Source organism: Nicotiana attenuata, unplaced genomic scaffold (genome assembly GCF_001879085.1).
Source record: "Nicotiana attenuata strain UT unplaced genomic scaffold, NIATTr2, whole genome shotgun sequence".
In the NCBI taxonomy this organism is placed as follows: domain Eukaryota; kingdom Viridiplantae; phylum Streptophyta; class Magnoliopsida; order Solanales; family Solanaceae; genus Nicotiana; species Nicotiana attenuata.
This window is the reverse complement of record NW_017671198.1, coordinates 295,826-318,427: the sequence shown is the minus strand read 5'-3', so window position 1 is coordinate 318,427 and position 22,602 is coordinate 295,826. Positions and strand designations below refer to the sequence as shown.

The window sequence follows — 22,602 nt, the reverse complement described above, 5'->3', positions numbered from 1 at the left end:
ATATATATATATATATATATATATATATATATATATATATATATATATATATATATATATATATATATATATATATATATATATATATATATATATGCAGCATTATTAATTTATATTTATATTCTAAAATTTTATATTATTAAAAGGAGGATAATTTGAAATTTGGTTAATCCATGTGACATATTAAAAGTAAGGCACATAGAAAAATTAGGATAAAGCTAATAAAAATTGCAACAATTTTTTTCTGAATTAATAAATTATATTTATATATTTATATCAATATCCATATTTATATCTATATCTATGTTTATATACAAAAATAATAGGATAGTTTGTAATGTGGTGAAATAAGTGGCAAGCTAATAAGAAGTCATTTGACAATTTTCGAACAAAATTAATAATTAAGTCTTAGAAAAAGAAACAATATTGTTGGAAGTAATTAATATCAACTTTATCCAAATCTAACGTAAATCTTGTCTCTCTCCATATTTTTTTTGGGTTCTTTTTTATTTTTTATTTCCGCTTTCATGTCTTATGATATGCTGTTACATACCGGACTTAAAAGAGTTAAAATGAATAATCGTAATATTGAATTTTCCATTGGTAGATCACTAAGAAAGGGTCATATTGTGGATAAGACCATATAATTGAAGTCTAATAAATAAAAAAATTAAAGAATGAAAATAAATTAGAGAAAATGTGAGGATATTTCTACTAAGAATTAGTTTTTAAAAAAATACGCAATACTTCAAAAAATTATTGACTTATTAAAATATATTAATAGTTTATAGAAATACTTTAAAAATAAAATAAATATTTATGAAAGAATAATATTTACATATCTATTTATATTATATTTGGATAATGATATTAAACGAAGTGAAAAGTTAATGAAAAACACATGAAAATGCGATAATATAATATATTATAAATAGAAGTGAAAGACTATGTGAACTTGAGATTAGAATACTCTTAAAAATTTGATGAGAATGCTTAAACTATAGATAGGACCACGAAAGTCTTACTAGATAAAGAAAAATAAAATCTTGATAACAAATTAAAATTTAATAATATAAAGTAAGTGTCGTATATAGAATTTTATGAAGCAAAATTAAAAATTAATTTTATATCTTGAAACTAATAGAGAAAGAAAATTTAATCGCACGTAATATAAAAGCAAATACTATAAGAAAACTCAATAGATTTGGAAAATAACAAATAAAGAGTTTATGTATTAATATTTTGACCATAAGTAAAATATTAATGTATTAAAATAATTAAAATTTTATAGTAGGGAGGATAATATATAATGAGGAAAATAATGATAGTGTGCGGATACTTATACTTTGAATTAATTTAAATAAATAAATTAAATAACATAATATTATTGATAGATTTAAATGATGAAAGAGTTACGAGTAAGAGGATAAAATGTAAATATACATTAAATCTTAAGATAAAGAAAATTATATGTATTGATGATTATTAAAAGGATAATAATCAAGACATTAAATCAGCTGGTAAACTAATAAAAGATCACATTACAATATAACAATATTAAGTAATGTGTAATATAATAGCTATAAGCAAAGAACAAAAAAGAGAGAAAAAAAATGTAGAACGATAAGAGATATTTGAATTTGAGATGTAAAACAAAGTGGTAGTAAGAATTTTATTAAAATAATATTATTTAATATGTTCAAACAAAATAGATCTCAAGGTGACATGTTTACTATTCTTTAATATTAATCGCGGAGCGAAATGCAAGTAATAAAATCAAGGGATTATGCTGTTACAAATTTAAAAAGGAAAAAAAATATGTTATCCGCTACGAGATTTGAGAAATGATTTCATGTCCTCTTTCTAATTAATATCTAATGATTATCTATAATTTTTATGTGAAAGTTTATACTAATGTTATTTGCACATAACCTAAATAACTCAAATCATAATTCAACACGATTTGTGTCTGTTCATCACAGGGATATTAATACTAGTACATAATTAATGGTAAAATTATTGATCAATTCCCCGGCCATACAAGGTCATAGTAGGGTTAAATATCATTTTTATGCACAACACCTGGCGATAAAAGTGAAGAAAGTAAGGTAGTAATTCCAAGCAAAACATGACCCTGACTTGTTTCAGGTGCGGATCTAGAGTTTGACATATGAGTTTACGGGAATTCAGTAACTTTTGCACAAATTAAAAAATCTACTAAATATAAATATTTGACCGTAAATCCAATTATTATTGTAAATTTACTTGAAGTCTTGGATCCTATCTACTTTCGTTCTCCTTTTCACCACTTAAAACTACAAAACTTTTATTCTTTCATACTAGTAATAATTCTCTAAATCTAAACCAAACATTTCTTTTCATCATCATATTCTTCTTTAACTGTCTACCGTATGCTTCCCCAAATCTCCACTATCAAAAACTAACACAACAAAATCTCCTCTGCTTCTAAAACTTCATAGTGTAAAATCTTTCTTTGAAAATGGTCAGTAAGTCCAGTCCTGTGGAAGAAGTAGCTCTTGTGGCATTGTTGCTCGCTGTGAGTAAGTATTTTCCGTTCTACTGTTATTTCTTTGTTGTGTCGCCGCCATATTATTCCAACTTTTCGAACCACTAGCTGGAATTGAGCCACTCCCGCCATTATAACACCTGGGTTGAACCGGAGTATGGGACCGAGCATCCATAGCTCCTAAATTCAAGTTCAGGGCCTGGACCACTCTATCTGGCAGTAAAACTGTCGTGTTCCCTGTAAAGTTACCCAACAAAAGTTTTGAATACACATCAGTATAACATACTAAATTGAACACACAAAGTCACACATCAGTAAATAAATGAAGAAAAATGATAGTTATGGTCAAACAGATTAGCTGGTACTAATTGAATTGGTCTTTGATGTTCACACATACCCAAGAATACACAAACCAATTGAAAATCATCCATATGACACGAAGCTGACACTAAACAACAGTCCAAAATTAGGGTCAGCTTCCACTATCAGTGCCAAGAGACCATCAAGAAGAGTACATTTAAAAATAATTAAGACCAAATCTTCTTCATTAAGTACCAGTTTTTCAAATCCATCCATCCCCACTTGTATACAGTAAATTAAAGTAGGATACATAACCACTTTACACTAATCAATGACATAATTCAGATAATATCTACTGACGAAACCATAAAGGGTTGTTCGGTTTGAAGACAAGTTATGCTAGGCTATGTTGAGCGGACTCTCAAAAATGCTGTCACACCCGTGTTGGATCTTCCAAAAATGGATGCTAGGATTAGTTATGCTATAATTAGTTATTATGCTGTAATTAGTTATTTAATCCTGCGATCATCAATTTAACTGCTATAGCGTAGAATAACTTATCATGAAATTATTATTCCACCCACTGGCAAGTATAAGTTATCCCGGTACTAATTTTAATCATGTAATAACTCATCACAAGATTATTAATAGGTGATATTAAATTTTTTTCCTAGGATTATTTTTGCTTATTCATCGTACCAAACGACCCCTAATAGGGAAAACAAAAGAAGGAACTGTACCTGGTTTCTTCTTAGTTTCAGTTTGTGTTCCAAATCCTCTAGGCAAGAAAACACCAGTTCCAGCACACTCCTTTTTGGGACCAGGATTTCCTAGAAAAACAGCGTGCATCCCTGAGCCAGGCTGCTGTTGCTGAGACTGTTGCAACGTGGGCCAGCTAGAAATTGAAGAATTCATAGGCCTAGCAACTCCGTTTTGGCCTCTGCTCTGACCCAATTTCTGGTTGTTCTGGTTGAGCAGATACTGCCCAAATCCACCTTTAACCGAACCCAACACTCCTTGCCCTTGCTTCATTATCTGCTGCTGTTTCAATCGCTGAAACTGCGTTTCATAGTTAATATATGAAAGAATAACAATAGTTCAGCTTATTTATAACTTATAAGGACTGGATTTCAGTAGACAGCATAGCCACCCTGCCGCTTTCAATAGTTCGTACCTTTTTCGTTTCAATGTATGTGAACATATTACTAATTGAGGAGTCAAACAACAAGGTTTTCTTTAACTATATTTTTTACAAATACTTTTTAAATTATTAATTATTTTGACGTACTCTTTATATAATTTCTAAATATGTAAATTTTAATTAGAAAAAAGAGAAATTTTACATTCGAATTCAAACCGAAAACTAGTCAGTTTGATATTCCAAACATATTCAAATAAATTGAAACGGAGGGACTAGCATCTAATACAGAAAATTAAGGCTTACTTGAGCTACTTGAAACTGCTGGTAAGAGAGCTGATTTGACTTCAATGATCCGAAACATGGTTTAGAGTTATTTGGAGGAACAGGGACTGTAGTTTTCCTGGGCGTAGCACTTAATCCATTTTTGGTCTGATAAAGTCCAGCAGCATCCTCCATCATCCTAAGTCTAGCCACCTCATCAGCAGCCGCATAAAGAAGGTCAAAAGCCCTATCGTTTCGGTTCATTGGCGGCGGGGAAGAGGCCTGTGAAGGGCAGTTTGGACTTTCACTACTTGAGCCCTGTTTACACCCGCATAACGTCGACTGAGGTGAACCTAACAAACTCCAGCCCTAGAAAAAGCAAAAACCCCAAAAATTCATCTTAATCAACCAAAGCCAGAAAAAAAAGGAACCAAAAAATGAGTAATACCTTAGTGTTTTGATAGCCGAAACCGGATTCATGAAGTGTGGAGTGAGCCATTTTACGAGTTAACTCAGTGATATACTCTTCTTCATCACTCTCTGTATCGACCGACCCGACTGCGGACTCAACGGGCGAATTCAGGTCCGAGTGAAGTCCAAACGGGTTTAACCCATTTTGAAAATCACGTGCAAGGTACTTTACGCCGTCGTTTCTCCCTTCAACAATAGAGCTAACCTTGAAGTCCATTAGAAGGTCATCGTCAGTTAGAAACTGTGAAGGAAGCCAAAAATCATAATCATCCAAGTTCTTCGCCATCTCAATCCTCACCAAAGTAGCCACAAAAACGACCTATTTAACACTTGTAATAAAGCTCGATTAGGGCTATTTAATTAAAAGTAAGGATTCACAAAAGTTTGGATAAACTATTTAAGAGCTTTAATTAGTTGATTGAAAGGTTGCTGCTTCTTTAAGGTTTAATTATACTCAGCACCTTCTCCCTTGTGTCCTTCTCCCTTGTGTTTACACTAAGAAAATGGGATAGTAAAAGGAAGCAGCAGTGATGTAAAGAGAATCAAAAGGAATTGAGTGAGAGGAGGAGAGAGACCAGACCAATGGAGGCAGCACAGTTTATATATAATGAATAGCGAGAGAGAGAGAGAGAGAGAGAGTGGGATATAGTGGGGCTGAACCAAGGAGTTCTGTATCCACTTGCGGTGTCAGTAAGTGACTACACGCCCGCTAGCAAATCTTCCACTAATAAATTCTCCCTATTGCATTTTTTGTGATCATGTGAATGCACACGAGATTGACAATATTATTTTTATTTATTAGTAGGCATTTGGACATAAAAATTAGTTTAATTTAATAAAAATAATATTTGAAATTGAGTTGAAAATTGTATTTGAAATTATATTTAGATATGTATTTCATTCGAAAAAAATATTGCAGTTTTGTGTGGGGAAAAATATTTTTTGAAAAATTTGAAAAATTGGTAAAACAACTTCTTACTTTGAAATACTCATTTTCAGAAAAATTAAAAAACTTGCAAAATTTTATGGACAAATACATTTTTGAAAAAAGATACATAAAAAAGAAGAAAAAATTATGAACATACAACGCATTAGTTATGCGGCGCCTTCTTGAGATTCCTTAGAAGGGCGACGTAAGGCTAAGCAACTGATGCAGTTATTGTCCGCCAACTGAGGTCCCCTCCGTACGCTAGACTAGATTGTTAGTGCCGTATGGGAAAACCAATGTCAAGAGCAATTGAGAGAACAGAAATGAGAATTGAGAATGAAAGAAAGCTTGATTGCATTAATGAAAGCTATTACAGAAAAGCAACGCGGTGTCGAGGGGGAGAGACACCAGTACAGAGAATTGATTGCTTGCTAGAAAGTTTGATTGCTTGATCCCCCAAATAATTCTTAAAAAAAAATAATCCAAAACTACAAGACTAGGCTTGAATACGCTAGAGAAACATAATGGAAGTACTTGAAATAAAACTACTCTATATTTACAATGAAAATGATTTAGTTTTCTATAAGGAAGTAACAGGTCCATTGTCAGCAGCATTGTCTTTGGCATCACGGTCTGCGTGCGCGGCGTTGTCTGTGCGCGCGGCGCTGTTGGAATCAGCCTGCGGCTTGGCGCTGGCGAGGGATATCGGTGGGGCGACAGAGGCACCCGCGCTTGTCACTTGGCGCGGCCAAGACCACGGGGCCGTCCGTGGGGCTAGGCATTTGGAGGCTTGCTAGGACGCCACGGGGCGAGCCTAAGGGGTCATGGGGCATGGCTGAAAAGCCGCCCATGACATTCTCCCCCACTTGAGTTGGCGACGTCCTCGGCGCCTTACTTGCAAATAAATCTTCAATGAGGCTCTTGTAGGATTTGAGGTTTGTTCCCTTCTCCCAAGTATCCTCTTCTGCATCACACCCCTGCCATTTCACCAAGAACTCTTGGTAATCTTTCCTTGAGGCATGAATCATTCTGTCATCAAGGATAGCTTCAACACGCCTTTTCCCGGTTGAATTGAGACCTCGAATACTGGGTATTGTGAGATGGCTCCTTGAAGGATCCTCCGTGTCTTCCCGAAAAGGTTTCAGGAGACTGACATGGAAGACAGGATGAATTTTCCACCAAGCTGGGGTATCCACCCGGTATGCAACTTTCCCAATGCGTCTTTCAATGGACAAGGGTCCAATGAATTTTTGCAATAGGCGAGGGTAATGGACCCCCGAAAATAAGTACCGCTTTGGGACTTTGACCATCACTTTGTCTCCTACCTGATATTCAACAAAGCGACGATTCTGATCAGCATGCCTCTTCATCCGCTTTTGAGCTTTGACAAGATAGCTCTGCACTATCTCTAGATTCCGCTTCCACTCTTTTGAGAAGCTAGCAGCTCGAGGAGACTTAACCATGTTTGGTGCATTCGCAGTGTGTGGGAGTAGCGGTTGCTGTCCGGTAACAATTTCAAAAGCGTTTTTGTTCGTACTAGAGCTCGATAATCCACACAGAGTCGCAGGCTGCCATCATGTTTCTTTTGGAATAGAACAGGGGACCCATATGGGGACTTGGAGGGTACAATAATCCCTGTATCTAGCATTTTCGTCACTTGTCTCCGAAGCTCGATGAGTTCGGGTTGTGACATTCTATAAGGCGCCCGGGCAGGTGGCTTCACGCCCGGCACCAACTCAATTTCATGGTCCACAGTGCACCTAGGCGGGAGCCGCTTTGGAATGTCTTGTGGCATGACATCTTCAAACTCCAGTAGTAACTCCTTCACGGGTTCAGGAATGGGACTCGAGGAGCATTCTATATCTTCAATGCAGAGGGTTGCCAGGAACGTAGGTTCATTCCTTTTGACCCCCTTCTTCAACTGCAAGGCCGAGATGTTCTCAACGGCCATCTTCATGGGCAGGCACGTGATAATGCAGGGCTTGGCCCTATTGGTACCCATCATCAGTAGCATGTCTGCAAATGGTACAGGCATGGTGTTGGTTTGCCTTAGGAATTCCAGCCCAACAATCAACTCGAAGTCATCTATGATCACCACTCGCAGGTTGAATTTTCCTTCGTAAGGCCCAAGCTTCACCGGTACTTCTTTAGCTATTCCACCCACTGGCTGGGGAGGTGATTTGATAGCCTTGACGCTACCTTTACCTTTCCCTACAACTAGTCCAAGGCACTCCACCTGAGTCGAGGCTAAGTAGTTGTGGGTAGCACCCGTGTCTATCATAGCCCGAATGGGCTTGCCATTCACCTTCATCACGACGAACATTAAGGTCCTCTCTTGTTTAAGAGGAGTCTCTTCATTCGCCTTCTTTTTCCCTTTCCTGGAGACGGGACATGAGTCCTTCTTCTTACGAATAAAAGCACTGGTCTCCGCTAGTGCCTCAGAAATGGAACCCACAATTGCATTGAAGGCACCTACTGGTTCAGTCTGGTCCGCATCGTCTGAGTCGTCATCAGTCCCATCATCAATAGCCTGATGGGCATTCATCTGTGCATGTGGGCACTCATTGTTCCAATGTGGACCGCCGCAATGACGGCATCCTGAAGGGGGCTTTCTCGCCCGGTCATTGTTGTTTGGCGTAGCACTGTTGCTGCCGGAGGAAGGAGCTCTAGATTTGTTTGAGTTTCGATCTCCCCCATTTTTGCTAGGACCACCACTGCTGGGCTGGCCCCCTTTGAATCCTGCTCGGGCAGGCGGCTGAGGCCTGTCCCTTCGAGCTTCCATTTGATAGTCCCCGAGGCATTCAGCTGCTTGGATTGCCTTGGGAAGGGAATCTACCCTTTGTCTCTGTAGCTCCACGCGGGCATAAGGTTTCAACCCTTCCATGAAGGTGAAGAGTTTGTCCTTATCCCCCATGTCGCGTATGCTGAGCATGAGTGCGGAGAATTCTCGCACGTAGTCCCGCACTGATTTTGTTTGGCGGAGCTCCCGTAGTTTTCTCCTTGCATTATATTCAACATTCTCGGGGAAGAACTGCAGGCGTATAGCTGCCTTCAGTTCGGCCCATGTCTCGAGAGCATCTTCACCGGCCTTGATGGCTTCGTACTTCACACGCCACCAGAGTTTAGCATCACCCTGAAGATACATGGCAGCAGTTGCTACCTTCTTAGCTTCCTCCAGATCCCCAACAGCATCGAAATACTGTTCGACGTCAAAGATGAAGTTTTCCACTTCCTTGGCATTCCTGGCTCCACTGTATGGCTTTGGCTCAGGAATTTTCAGCTTCTTTGTCACGGGAGCGGAGTTCACAGCGCCTCCGATTTGGTTTCCACCTCCCCGGAGTAGGCCTTGTAAAGCAGAGTTGACAACATTGAGTTGGTCTGTCAATTTGTCAATGGTTTGTTGCATGGCAGTCACCTTTTCTGCCTCTTGTGCCCTGTGGGCTAAATCCTCGGTGCGCTCCTGTTGGAGCCCCTCGAATTTGTCAAAGATTTCGGCTGCCTCTGTGGCTGCCGTCTGCCGGTCTCCCTCGGAGTCGCGACTGATGTTTTCAACGTCAACTTCGACCTGAAGCACCCTGCGGTCCAGGTCGTCCAACCTTTGCAGTAGGCTGGTTCTTAGTTCAGGCACCGTATCCATGATAGGTCGCCATACCTCAACCGTCCCTTCGAGGGCCGCAATGCGGTCCCCATGATTCACCATGGTCAGAAATGGTGTTATGTCAATACGTTCCCTCGTCCGATGTCGAGCCTGAGCTCTGATACCAACTGATACGCGGCGCCTTCCTGAGATTCCTTGGAAGGGCGACGTACGGCTAGGCAACTGATGTCAGTGCAGTTGCTGTCCGCCAACTGAGGTCCCCTCCGTACGCTAGACGAGATTGTCAGTGCCGTACGGAAAACCAATATCAAGAACAATTGAGAGAACAGAAATGAGAATTCAGAATGAAAGAAAGCTTGATTGCATTAATGAAAGCTATTACAGAAAAGCAACGCGGTGTCGAGGGGGAGAGACACCAGTACAGAGAATTGCTTGCTTGCTAGAAAGTTTTGATTGCTTGATCCCCCCTAATAGTACTTAAAAAAAAATAAACCAAAGTTACAGGAGTAGACCTAATTAAGCTAGAGAAACATAATGGAAGTGCATGAAATAAACTACTCTATATTTACAATGAAAATGACTTAGTTTTCTATAAGGCAGCAGCAGGTCCGTTGTCAGTAGCAGTGTCTTTGGCATCACGGTCTGCGCGCGCGGCGCTGTTGGCTTCTGCCTGCGGCATGGCGCTCGCGAGGGATATCGGTGGGGCGACAGAGGCACCTGCGCGCTTGTCACTTGGCGCGGCCAAGACCACGGGGCCGTCCGTGGCGCTAGGCATTGGGAGGTTCACTAGGACGCCACGGGGCGCGCCCAAGGGGTCATGGGGCATGGCTGGAAAGCCGCCCATGACATCACTCATGTTTAAAGCTGCAATTAATTATATATAGAAAAAGAATCTAACCTTAACCTTTGACTGTTCACTTTGAAGAAAAGATGTGAACAAAATTTCATTTGGAACACGATCTTGGAATTGTTGAAATATTTAGAGCATGCGGTTGTACTTTTTCACATGACTTGTCAATATAACCAGTATATCAGCTTTGTTTATCTGTAGGAATTAGTTAAAAAAAATTCAAGGATTCTTGTTAGATAAAGTTAGTAGATCATTGGTGTTTCCGTATGGTAAACCTCTTGAGTTTACAACGTACGTATCTTTAATTATTCAATACTACTATTTTAAATTCATAATTGGAGTAACTCGGCACAATCAAAGAGTTAATTTTATTCATGGTCATTGAACTTTTGTGTTTGTTACCCAAAAGTTACTTTTTTTTTATTACGTAAAAATCATTCAACTTTGTGTTCATTACACAAAAGTCACTTTTCTTTCCTTTGTTACACAAAAATCATTTTACTTTGCTCTAGTTATTACGAAAGTCACATTTTTACTTGAAAAATCTATTACGCCCTTGATATTATATAAACCTTAATATTTATGTAATACCTTCTATATTATATACTATATAATATATTTTTAACTATATATTTTATTAATAAATAAAATAACTTAATATTATTTTTTATAATATATTCGTATATTTAATTTTTTTCTTAACGTAAATTTTTAAAATATTAGTAGCATTATTAAATTTGTCAGTAAATTTAATATATTAGTTGAGAAATAAATTGACCAGTACATTTCCGTGAGAAAATTCGCAGGTAAACAAACAAAAAAAATGAGGAAATAATCATATATTAATCTGAAGGAAAATCCCTAGGTAACTCTACATGTGAATTTAGCTAGGGATATTTTCTTGGGGATTTACCTGGGCAACTGGTTATTTGGAAGATTATACTACTAGAAATTCGGGAAAAGCCGTCCAAAAAAATCGACCAAAGTTGGTTGGTAATGGCCAATAACCGTCCAAAACGCGACCATTAACGTGTGGTCGGTATTTTGAAGGTCGGAAGGGCATACCNACCTGTCACACCTCCTTTTTTACACACCTACCCCGGAGGATAATGTATAAGGGAGTTTTTCCATTTAAAGTGACATTATTCGAAATGGGATTATTTATTTATTTAGAGTCGCCACTTGGGATAGGATTGGCTTTTGGTGTCCCAAGTCACCGGTTTAACTTGATCCCAAATCGAGGAAAATTTCGGCTTCCCAGTTGGAGTCTGCGAACCAGAAATTCTGAATAAGGAATTCTGTTGACCCGAGGGAAGGTGTTAGGCACCCCCGGATCCCGTGGTTCTAGCACGGTCGCTTAAATTATTATAAATGGCTAAAAATCTAATTTTGCACATGTTCAAACCTATAGTACAATTTTGTTTAACCGCTTTTAATTAGTTTTTATGAAAGTGAACGCCGTTTAAGAGCGTGTTTTCGGATCACGTCACATGAAATGCACCCGGATCCTCGACACCTCTTATTCAACGTTTTGGGATTTGGATTTGGGTTGCATGAAATGCACACCCGAGTTTAGGAAAGTAATATTATTGAAAGCGCGCATAAAGTGGCTAGCGTCTTATCAACTTTGCGGGAAGCCATGAAGATTCGCTAAATGGCATGTCCCGAATTTCTAAATATTTTAATAAAGTATTTAATGAGGGCCCCGCAATTTTATGTTTTATGCGGCGAGGCTCGTCTCATGTTTTATTTAAAGGCCATCCTAAAAGAAAACTATGATTTTCTATTGTAGTGTTATCTCTAAAGGGCCTAGTTAATTTATTAACAATAACAGTAAACTATTAATTAAGGAATCCGAACCCTCAAACTCAAGTCCACACCTGAACAAAAGGACATCCTCTTAGTTCAAATGTGCGACCTAGCTTGAGAGGCCCAAAATTAACAAATATCTTTTAACCTTTAGCTCACAGTTTGACCAGTGAGGTAGAGCCTTCAGCAGTTCAAGAATTCGAATCCGGCCCAAGTAATTGGTCAATTTATTCATAGGAGGGCTGCTCAGCATCTGGACCTAATGACGATATCCAGGCCCAAGGCGTTGGTGCGAGCATTATTAAGGGTGGCGATTTTGGGCCTAGCGTGTGAGCCCTGTAGGATAAGGATCCTAGTGCCAACTTATAGGTCCAATGATGTGAGCAAGTACACTTAGCTGTACAAATATTTTCACGTCCAGGTGCAGTACAATCCTGGAAACAGCTTGAGTAATTCACGCTAAGAATTGGACACGAAGTAGCTAGATTACTACATCTCACACAACCAATACCATTATTGCGTTTGCTTTGCTTTCTATACCTGCTGGAAACAAACTAAACTACAATACACTGCACTACATTCACAAGTCAAACCAAATTTAAACTGATGACTATTTATTTCACATGTTCATGAGAATAAAATTAAAAGTTCAAAATTAAAACAGTCCAGTATCAGTCCATTACATGAAATATCTAATAAACTAATGTTTGAAACATCAAGATCAACCAAAAGCAGAAGAAGCTCAGAGATCAACTTCAAATAGCAGATTTATTTCATTTCGTAGACTCGAGGGCTAAGCACATGTACCTGGAAAAAGGAACAAAGGCAGGTATTGAGAACCAGTGAAGTAAGGCAACAACAACAGGAGTTCACACAGCAACAATCACACAGCTTCGAACCAGAAATGAATCAGCAGTCCCAAAAGTTCAAAATTAGACGGAATCTAGCAGATCCATTTTAACACAGCAGCAAACCAAATAGAAATGAACACCAGTGCATAGACAACCAACGAAACACCCAAACTAAGTCAAATCTGAACTTAAAACCCTTGTGAAACTTCACTGGTGCATAGCCTAGCCAAATTCTCACTTAATTTGATTCAATTGTACTTGAAATGAGTCTCTACACTTCAACAAGCAGCAATAGTAAATACAGAATGTGAATTGATGAATAAAAACTGAAATCAGTCTCTAATTTCAATGGAACAGTAGCATTTTTGGTTTTTCCTGTTTTCTGATTTTTTTTTTTGTATTTTTGTATATTTGAATTTCAAATGCTAATCTGAAGACTAAAATGGCTTTTGGGAGGGAAATTTGGTGGCTGGGAACTCTGGGAATTTCAGGGGTGTCCAAAAAACTTGTTAAACAAGGCAATGGGTGTGCCTTTTATAGGCAAAGCCTAAGGCTTCCTTCAGATTTTTTTGTTTTCTTTTAGTCCTTCTCATTTTCAGCTTTTAGTCCCTTATTTTTAAACTTGTTACCCAAGTAACAACACCTATTTTATTGAAAACTATACTAAAGTCTATTCTAGAAAGTCCTATACCCATTACAATTCCTATACTATCCCTTCCCTACTTTTAAAATTACTATTCCTAATAAAACTACCCTTTTCTATGCCTAAATTACCCTTTTATTTATTCTGAAATTACTAGCCTCCATTAACTACTCTAAACTTTCTAATTGACCCTAGTCCAAATAACTATTTCTGCAAATTAACCAACCACCAATCCAATCGCGAATCCTAAATTCAAATGACTACTGATTTTTGGATTAACAACTACTAATAACAAATCAGAGTAAAACAGTGCTCAAATAGTATTGATTAAAACTGTAAGCAAGTAAATTCGACACACACAGCTAATAGAACAACTTATTCATGCAGCCTGGAGAAGATTTAAGCAACTTAAAACCTAAACTAAATCCTAAGCATGATTAATCCTAATCCTAAAGAACTCAGTCACAACTAAATGACAAACGACCCAATCCTTATTATTAATTAAAAGACAATGAAGAATAACAAATAAGAACAGGCTAATCTATTTGACCACTGGTTCAACCGAAAAATGAGGAGAAATAATCTCAAACCCTAAATTGATTGCTCAAGAGGAAGTATCAGTTAAGAGGAAAAGACTAACGAAGGAGAACGAGGAAAACTTACTTAGCTTGAGCACTTGACTGACTATGGGGTGAACTTCGACTGGTCATTTGTTTGAATCCTCCGGGATTCTTGACGCGTAACATCCCTAATCGTGTGTTTTCCAAAAGAACACACATGATTAGGGAAGTTATGGTCGAATATCCCCAAGATTTTCTAATTTAGGGTTCTACCGGATTTTGATCGGATATTTGGGCAATTCTGGCCATATTTGAGACATGTGGCTATGGGGGTTGGAGAGGAGGTCAAGGCGGTCCCTTGGTGTTAATTTGGGACCGTTTGGCATAACCGGCGACTTGGCCGGAAAACTTCGAACGGATATTCGACGAGTTCTGGTAAGATTTTGGGGTAACGGACAGTGGATTTGGGTAGAGAAGGAGAAGGGGAGTCTGGGGTGTAATTTTGGGGTTGATCGGAGCGTCGCCGCCGGCGGCGACGATTTCCGGCCGGCGGCGGACGGTGGGGGAAGGCGGAGACACGATGGGGTATTGGCCGGCGTTACAGGGGTGGTCTGAGATGGTGAATGAGGGGTGGGGGGGGCTGATTCGGACACTAATATATTAAAATTAACCCACTTCCTAGCCGTTGGATCAAAGATCCTCGACGGTCAGGATTAATTTTTAACAAAACGACGTCGTTTTGAAGGGGACGGGGTCTGGACCAGGTTGGGGTGGACTGGGCTGGAACTGGGGGCGGGTTTGAGGACTAAAACTTGGGCCAACGGATTGATATTGGACCTGGGGTGAATTTGGCCCAAATTTGGGTCTTTTATTAAGGTGACTCAATTTTCTTTTGATTTTGTTTTCTTTCCCTTTTCAAATTAAATCTTAAAAGTCTAAATTAATTCTAAAAATTAAATTAACCTACCCAATCTATTTAATAATTGGCACAATTAATTAAATATCAAATTTAAAGGAAATCTAACCAAAATCAAAGCTAAGAATTTAAACAAAGCAGAAATAACTCATTTTTTGTGATTTTTATATTTTTGTGAAATCCTAATTACTAATTAATCTAAAATATATAAGATTAAATCCTAAATGTAAATGCAATGCGAATTTTTATATTTTTTATGAATTTGTGTTAAATTAAAACTGCAAATAAACATGAAAATTATGCAATTAATTCCTACAAATTAAACAATAAAATAAAAAATCCTAAATCTAAGAAATCTGTAGGAGTAATTCATGCGAGGCAAAAATCACATGCTCACACACCCGCCACCAGAGTTTAGCATCACCTTGAAGATACATGGCAGCAGTTGCTACCTTCTTAGCTTCCTCCAGGCCCCCAACAACATCGAAATATTGTTCGACGTCAAAGATGAAGTTCTCCACTTCCTTGGCATTCCTAGCTCTACTTTATGGCTTTGGCTCAGGAATTTTCAGTTTTTGTGTCGCGGAAGCGGGGTTCACAGCGCCCCCGATTTGGTTTCCACCTCCTCGAAGTAGGCCATGTAAAGCAGCATTGACAACATTGAGCTGGTCTATCAATTTGTCAATACTTTGTTGCATGGCAGTCACCCTGTCTGCCTCTTGTGCCCTGTAGATTAAATCCTCGGTGCGCTCCTGTTGGAGTCCCTCAAATTTATCAAAAATTTTGGCTGCCTCTGTGGCTGCCGTCTGCCAGTCTCCCTCGGAGTTGCGACTGATGTTTTCTATGTCAACTTCGGCCTGGAGCACTCTGCGGTCCAGGTCGTCCAACCTTTGCACTAGGCTGGTTCTTAGTTTAGGCACCGTATCCACGATGGGTCGTAATACCTCAACCGCCTGTTCAAGGGCCACAATGCGGTCCCCATGATTCACCATGGTCAGAAAATGGTGGTAATGTCAATGTGTTCCCTCGTCCGATGTCGAGCCTAGGCTCTGATACGAACTGTTATGCAGCGCCTTCCTGAGATTCCTTGGAAGGGCGATGTAAGGCTAAGCAACTGATGTCAGTGCAGTTACTGTCCGCCAACTGAGGTCCCCTCCGTACGCTAGGCTAGATTGTTAGTGCCGTACGGGAAAACGAATGTCAAGAGCAATTGAGAGAACAGAAATGAGAATTGAGAATGAAAGAAAGCTTGATTGCATTAATGAAAGCTATTACAGAAAAGCAACATAGTGTCGAGGGGGAGAGACACCAGTACAGAGAATTGATTGCTTGCTAGAAAGTTTGATTGCTTGATCCCCCCTAATAATGCTTAAAAAAATAATCCAAAACTACAAGACTAGACTTGAATACGCTAGAGAAACATAATGTAAGTACTTGAAATAAAACTACTCTATATTTACAATGAAAATGACTTAGTTTTCTATAAGACAGCAACATGTCCGTTGTCAGCAGCATTATCTTTGGCATCACGGTCTGCGCGCGCGGTGCTGTTGGAATCTGCCTACGGCTTGGCGCTGGCGACGGATATTGGTGGAGCAACAGAGGCACCTGCGCACTTGTCACTTGGCGCGGCCAAGACCACGGGGCCGTCCGTGGCGCAAGGCATTGGGAGGCTTGCTAGGACGCCACGTGGCGCGCCCAAGGGGTCATGGGTCATGGCTGGAAAGCCGCCCATGACAGTTATTATGGAAAATTTTAACAAATTACATTAGTTAAAAAGATAACAATGTAAGTTACTACTGTACAAAGATGAAAGATCCACTTAGGGATGTTTATGGAAAATCGAAAGATCAAACTAAATCGAAAATTGAATCAAAAGATAAAAAATAATAATACTCTTTTGGTTTTGCTATTTGAATTTTAAAAATAGCTCTTTGATTTGATTTTGGTTTTAATAAAAAAAAATTATAAAAAAAAAAAGAACCAAATCAATTATAAAAATCCATATTTAAAACTTTTACTACACATATGTATATGTATATTAAATTTATTAAATTTTATGGTTCATATTAATCATTTTTGGTTTGTAATATAGTTTTTTTTTTGTCATTTTATTCTAGTTTGATTGCAGCTATTATCCAGTAATCTGTATTATATTAAAAATAATTATATTTAATTGAATTCTTAAATTATTTGTCACTATTTAATTCAATTATTATCAAGATATTTTGGTAAATAATAAATTTTCTCAATGAGTAATTAGTTTGATAGTGTTATGTTGGAATATAGTGATTGAAATATGTGCTTAGTAATGTATTTCTCATATTTAAGAAAAAAACGGACAAAAATCGAAAACAAAAATAATTTGAATATTGATTTAATTGGTTTGATTTGGTTTTAATGTTTGAAAACTTACTATTTAATATTTTTTTGAAATTAATCCAAATCGAATCATGAATACATGTAGATCCATACGTCGATAGTAGGTGTTATCACCGTTTACATTTATGAACTTCAGCTCAATGTGTATAAAATTGGGGAAAATATTAAGCATATATGTATGGTATTTATTTAGTTTTTTTTTTTCCGGGATGGTATTTATTTAGTTCACACCTACAAATTGTTAGGTTGTCCATATTAGTTGAAAATTTCAATTGTTGTCTTTTATATAATTTGGATATTTTCGTAGAGATAACTAATAAGATAAAACTATTGGTGTATTGGGAAAACTTGAGTTCATATATAGAATTGATTGAAAAATGACATATCACGACACGTAGAGGTCAAAGAATGACAGTCAGCAAAGAATAGTTAAAGAGGCAGGAGTTACAACAGACACGGGCAGAGATTCAAGAGACTCGATGCTCGGACCTCTTTAAGTTCGAAAGTCAAGATAAGAGAATGAACCTGATAGCAAAAGAGGGTATGGATACGTACTGTCAGTAATTAATAGGCGTTAATTACAGAAAACGTTAGAGAATCTGTATTGAATTACAATGATTACCAATTATAACGTAGCATTAAATGCCATTAATTGTTTATAATGGCCTTATTATGACAGAAACAAAACGTATCACCTAGAAATAGCTATAAAAGGGGAAGACTAATCATTTGTAAGGACACAAAAATACTATTGGAATATATTGATTTATTCTGCTTTCTACTCAGCCATCTTTTACATCGTTTATTCCTGTTTTTATTTGATTATCAGTAACCCGAGTTCTTCTTAAAATAAGCTTTGATCGAAATCCCGATTTTTGGCTAAACAAATTGGTTCCGTTACCGGGAATCTGATAATCTATTCTTTCTTAATCTAACCTTTTTTGTTACATCAACCATGTCAAATGTTAATGACAGCAACCAAGGAAACCATCAACTAAAGGGGAATCCGCAAGATGATCGTACCCCGATCCCTTCCCCACAAAGCTCCCCTCGACGGTCTCGAGAAGGAACTCCTGATGGATCTCATTCAAATGCAAATGCTCAATTTGAAAACGAAGAGGCTATCAATGAAGCTTTGCAAAAGTCAATCGCAACAGGTCAGCAAAGCTCTTGAGGCTTTCGTCAGCCAATTACTGGTTGCACCACCAACCCCAACCCCAATAACAACACTTTGGAGAACCCTCGTTCCGGACTTGCTAACTCGGGCAGTGGTGGAATCCCCAGCGAGTCACGAGATGGAGAACCAGGTAACCTAGTTAATTCTGATTTACAAAATTTAGTATTAACATAGCAGAAACAGCTCAAGGAGCAAAGTGACCACATAGAGCAAATACCCGGAGTACCGCCTGTAATCAAAGGGATAGATATGGACAAATATTCACAACAACCTTGGAAGCCAAGTGCTGCTCCCCTCCCAATTTCAAAGAAATTCGAAATGCCCGATATTCCAAAATATGATGGAACAACTGATCCACGATACTACTGATTGCATTCACAACTGGCGTAAAAGGCAATGACTTGACCAAACAAGAAATTGAATCAGTATTGGTCATTCGGTGAAACACTCACCAAGGGAGCATTAACATGGTATTCCCTTTTACCCAAAAATTCTATAAATTCTTTTGCTGAGCTTGCAGATTTATTTATCAAAGCACATTCGAGAGCTCAAAAAGTCAAAAAAAGGATGGAAGATATTTTCAAAATAAAGCAAGGAGATTCAGAATTGCTTAGAGAATTTGTAGACAATTCCAGCATGAAAGAATGGCGTTGCCACCCGTACCTGATAACTGGGCAGCTATGGCCTTTACCAGCAATCTAAATGAAAAGAGTTCGGAAGCCACGAGACGACTCAAGGAAAGCCTACGAGAATTTCTAGCAACAACTTGGAATGATGTTTACAACAGATACAACACGAAGTTGCGGATAGAAGAAGATACTATTACCCAACTTCAAAAGGAAGAGGGGGTTTCAAGGCGTATTGAAACTGAAAAAAGGTCCGGGAAAAATAGATACGAGCCTTACATGGGACCAGCGGGAAAAGACTCGCGTTCGAAACAGGATAACCCAAGGTACGATCGTAGGTCAAGAGATAGAGAATCAGGTTCATCATCAAGGTTCAGAAAAGATCGGGACACGCGAGAAACGCGCGGTGATGACAGAGGCTCTAAGGCGATGATTGGCGGTTACAGTTTCAATGTAAGCACTTCATGGTCAAAGGCAATGATTGGCGGTTACAGTAGCTGTATTAAGAAATATGGGTGATAAGGTGCAGTGACCAAAGGAAATGAGATCAAATCCAAATAGGCGCAACCCTGACCACTGGTGCGAGTTTCACAATGATCATGGTCATAAAACAGCAGATTGCAGATTGCTACAAGGTGAGGTGGACCATTTATTAAAGCAAGGGTATCTTACCGAACTAATTAGCGAAAAAGGTAAGCAAGCATACATGAAGAACAGACAGGAGCCTCCCAAACCTCCTTCTCCGAAAAGGACTGTTAATGTTATAAGCGGAGGTGAAGCAAGCATACATGAAGAACAGATGCCTTAGCTAATCTTGCATCTGCGGCAGAAGTAACAAATGATGAAAATGCTTCTGTCATACATTTATTTCATTCAGTACTCAATCAGGATAAAAATGAGGTAAATTTCAATAACCTAACTTGGGATTGGAGAAACGTGATTGTTGCTTTTTTTGCAGTATGGAACCGTCCCTGCAGATAAGAAAAAGGCTCACGCACTTCGCAAAAAAGCTGCTCGGTATTGTTTAAAGCAGGGCAATCTCTATCGAAAGATGTTTGGTGGTCCTTTAGCAAGATGCCTCGGGACTTCTCAAACAGATTATGTAATGAGAGAAATACACGAGGGACATTGTGGAAATCATGCATGAGGAAGATCTCTAGGAAAAACCATGATTAGAGTAGGCTATTATTGGCCTAAAATGGAAGAAGAAGCGGAACATTTTGTGGCTAAATGTGACAAGTGCCAGAGATACGGTAACAATATGCATAGACCCACGGAATTGTTACATCCAGTCATTGCACCATGGCCCTTTATAAAGTGGGGGATGGATATCGTGGGACCACTGCCACAAGCAAAAGGCAAGGTAAGATTTTTGCTAGTACTCACTGATTACTTTACTAAGTGGGTGGAAGCAGGTGCTTTTAAACAGGTACGAGAAAAGGAGGTCAGAGATTTCATTTGGCAAAATATCATATGTCGGTTCGGCGTACCAAAGGAAATCGTATGTGATAACGGCCCGCAATTTATAGGCACACAAATCACAGAGTTTTTTCAAAGTTGGCAAATCAAACGGATTACTTCAACGCCTTATCATCCGGTGTGTAATGGACAAGCTGAATCGACGAACAAGTTCATTATCAATAATTTGAAGAAACGATTGGAGGAATCCAAAAGTAATTGGCCAGAGGTGATACCTGGTGTTTTATGGGCATACCGCACAATAACAAAAATGAGTACGAGAGAAACACCATTTTCACTGGTATACGGAGCCGAGGCCTTGATCCCGGTCGAGATAGGAGAGCCAAGTACGAGATATGCACACGCAACTGATGAATCTAATGAAGAAGAAATGCAAATAAACTTAGATTTACTCGAAGAAAAAAGGGAAACTGCGTTAATAAGAATGGCAGTACAAAAACAGGTTATGCAACAATATTATAATCGGAACGCTCGCCTAAGATACTTCAAGATTGGGGACTTCGTACTCAAAAAAGTTTTCCAATCTACGAAAGCGGCTAATGCGGGAAAGTTAAGTCCAACCTGGGAAGGACCATATAAGATCCACGGTATCGCAGGAAAAGGAGCATACGAGCTGGAAACAATGGATGGCAAGATTTTACCTTCACATTGGAATGTCGTTCATATGGAGAGTTACTACTTCTAAGGAAAGGAAGTATCCGCGGGCAAGTACCCTTATTTTCGAATTTTATTTTTTGAATTGTTAAAATTGTACTAACGATTTTAGATGATAGGCAAAAAGCTAAGCCGTATGAGTCATGACCTGCAAGACACGTGGAAGAACATAATTCCTGGTCTAGGGTTACAAGTTATTCTGATAGATATTCAAACGGGTTAAGTAGTCTTCATTAATAATCGCACCTCCGAGTCCCGTACGTTTTTTCTTTTTCAGGAAAAGGACCGAAGGAGAAGAGTATTCAAGTGCTCGAGATTTCATACTTCAAAGCTCAAACACTTGGGGGACTATATAATATACATGGGAAGAAGGGCAACGAAGACTGAAGAGAAACAATTAAAATTCAAAAGTCAAAGCCCGTGAAAAATCTTACTCATTTAGTGAATCAAGTGCAGAGCAAAAGTTTCAACATAAAGCCAAAATGAAAACCTTATCATATTTAGGTTAAAGGCAATGTATAGAAACGGGTTGTAAATGAAAACCTTGTATTTTATTTATTTTTTGAAAATTTGTTGTAAAGAAAACCGTTATGACAAAGTTATAGAAGTTATTTAAACACATTGTAAAGATGTAATTTAAACTTGACAAAGTTCAAATAAAAACTTTATCAAAGTTATTTCAAGAAACATGTGTATTCCTATTTCTTTTATCGTATATTTACACCATTATGAAGTTGAGACGTCTTCTTCGTTGAGTGTCGAAAATAAAAGGGCCCTCTTTTATAAATCATATGCGATTTAAACATCCACGAACTTAATAAAGCATTTTATGAAACAGAAATGCAAAAAAGGGTAAAACAGAAACCCACCAATTAGTTAACAAGTCCTTAAATATAAAAGGCAAAGTCGAGCAAAATAAAAGCTCAAATTTACTAAGTTTAAATAGAAAAAACTTCTTAAATATTAAAAGAGGTAGACTAAGTATGAACTTAGTCATTTTGTCATTTATACAAAAACGCCCCGAAAAGGTCTGGGGACTTATCGTTTCTAAAAGTCCAAAAACCCCCAAATGGGACCAAGGGTTACAACCACATTACATTAAAAAAAAGTAACACATCATAAACTTTTCACTGAGGGGTTGAAGTAGAATCTGAAACAGGGTCAGGAGCAGCAGAAGGTTCGGGATGGCTTGAAGGAGTTGGAGCATCTACCGTGCCCATATCATCTTCAGTGTGCTCGGGAATATCAGCCATGGGAGAGGGAAAATCTTGGTTTTGCTGAGTTTTCGCGATAGTCTCTTTTATTTTTGCTAACTCAGCATCCAAATTAAAGCCCTCTTGGCTAACTTCCACTAGGGTATCATGGCGCGTGTTTAAAATTGCCCAACTCACTTCAATTGCAGTCTTGTCCTCAAGAATCTCGTAATCTT

The 22,602-nt window shown here is 38.2% G+C and overlaps 1 protein-coding gene across 2 annotated transcripts; it reads right to left on the bottom strand.

Annotated features, from left to right (window-relative positions):
• Positions 1-2,205: 2,205 nt before the first annotated feature.
• On the bottom strand, positions 2,206-5,323 carry LOC109206629. 2 transcript variants are annotated; one of them, XM_019369469.1, is made up of 4 exons: positions 4,678-5,323; positions 4,272-4,598; positions 3,568-3,880; positions 2,206-2,764 (listed from the first exon to the last, which is right to left on the bottom strand). In XM_019369469.1, exons 1-4 carry the CDS (start codon positions 4,984-4,986, stop codon positions 2,505-2,507), a joined length of 1,209 nt encoding a protein of 402 aa, XP_019225014.1. In that variant the 5' UTR covers positions 4,987-5,323; the 3' UTR covers positions 2,206-2,504. The 2 variants fall into 2 exon arrangements, with proteins under 2 accessions (XP_019225014.1, XP_019225013.1); XM_019369468.1 differs by having other exon boundaries at positions 3,568-3,886; positions 4,678-5,321.
• Between the last annotated feature and the right edge of the window lie 17,279 nt (positions 5,324-22,602).

Bases quoted from the DNA above. Each gene is read 5' to 3' on its own strand.
- LOC109206629 (XM_019369468.1), bottom strand. From the start codon at position 4,986: ATGGCGAAGAACTTGGATGATTATGATTTTTGGCTTCCTTCACAGTTT. The intron at 4,599-4,677 runs GTATTACTCATT...TGCTTTTTCTAG, and splicing joins TCGGCTATCAAAACACTAAG to GGCTGGAGTTTGTTAGGTTC. The intron at 3,887-4,271 runs GTAAGCCTTAAT...TATGAAACGCAG, and splicing joins AGCAGTTTCAAGTAGCTCAA to TTTCAGCGATTGAAACAGCA.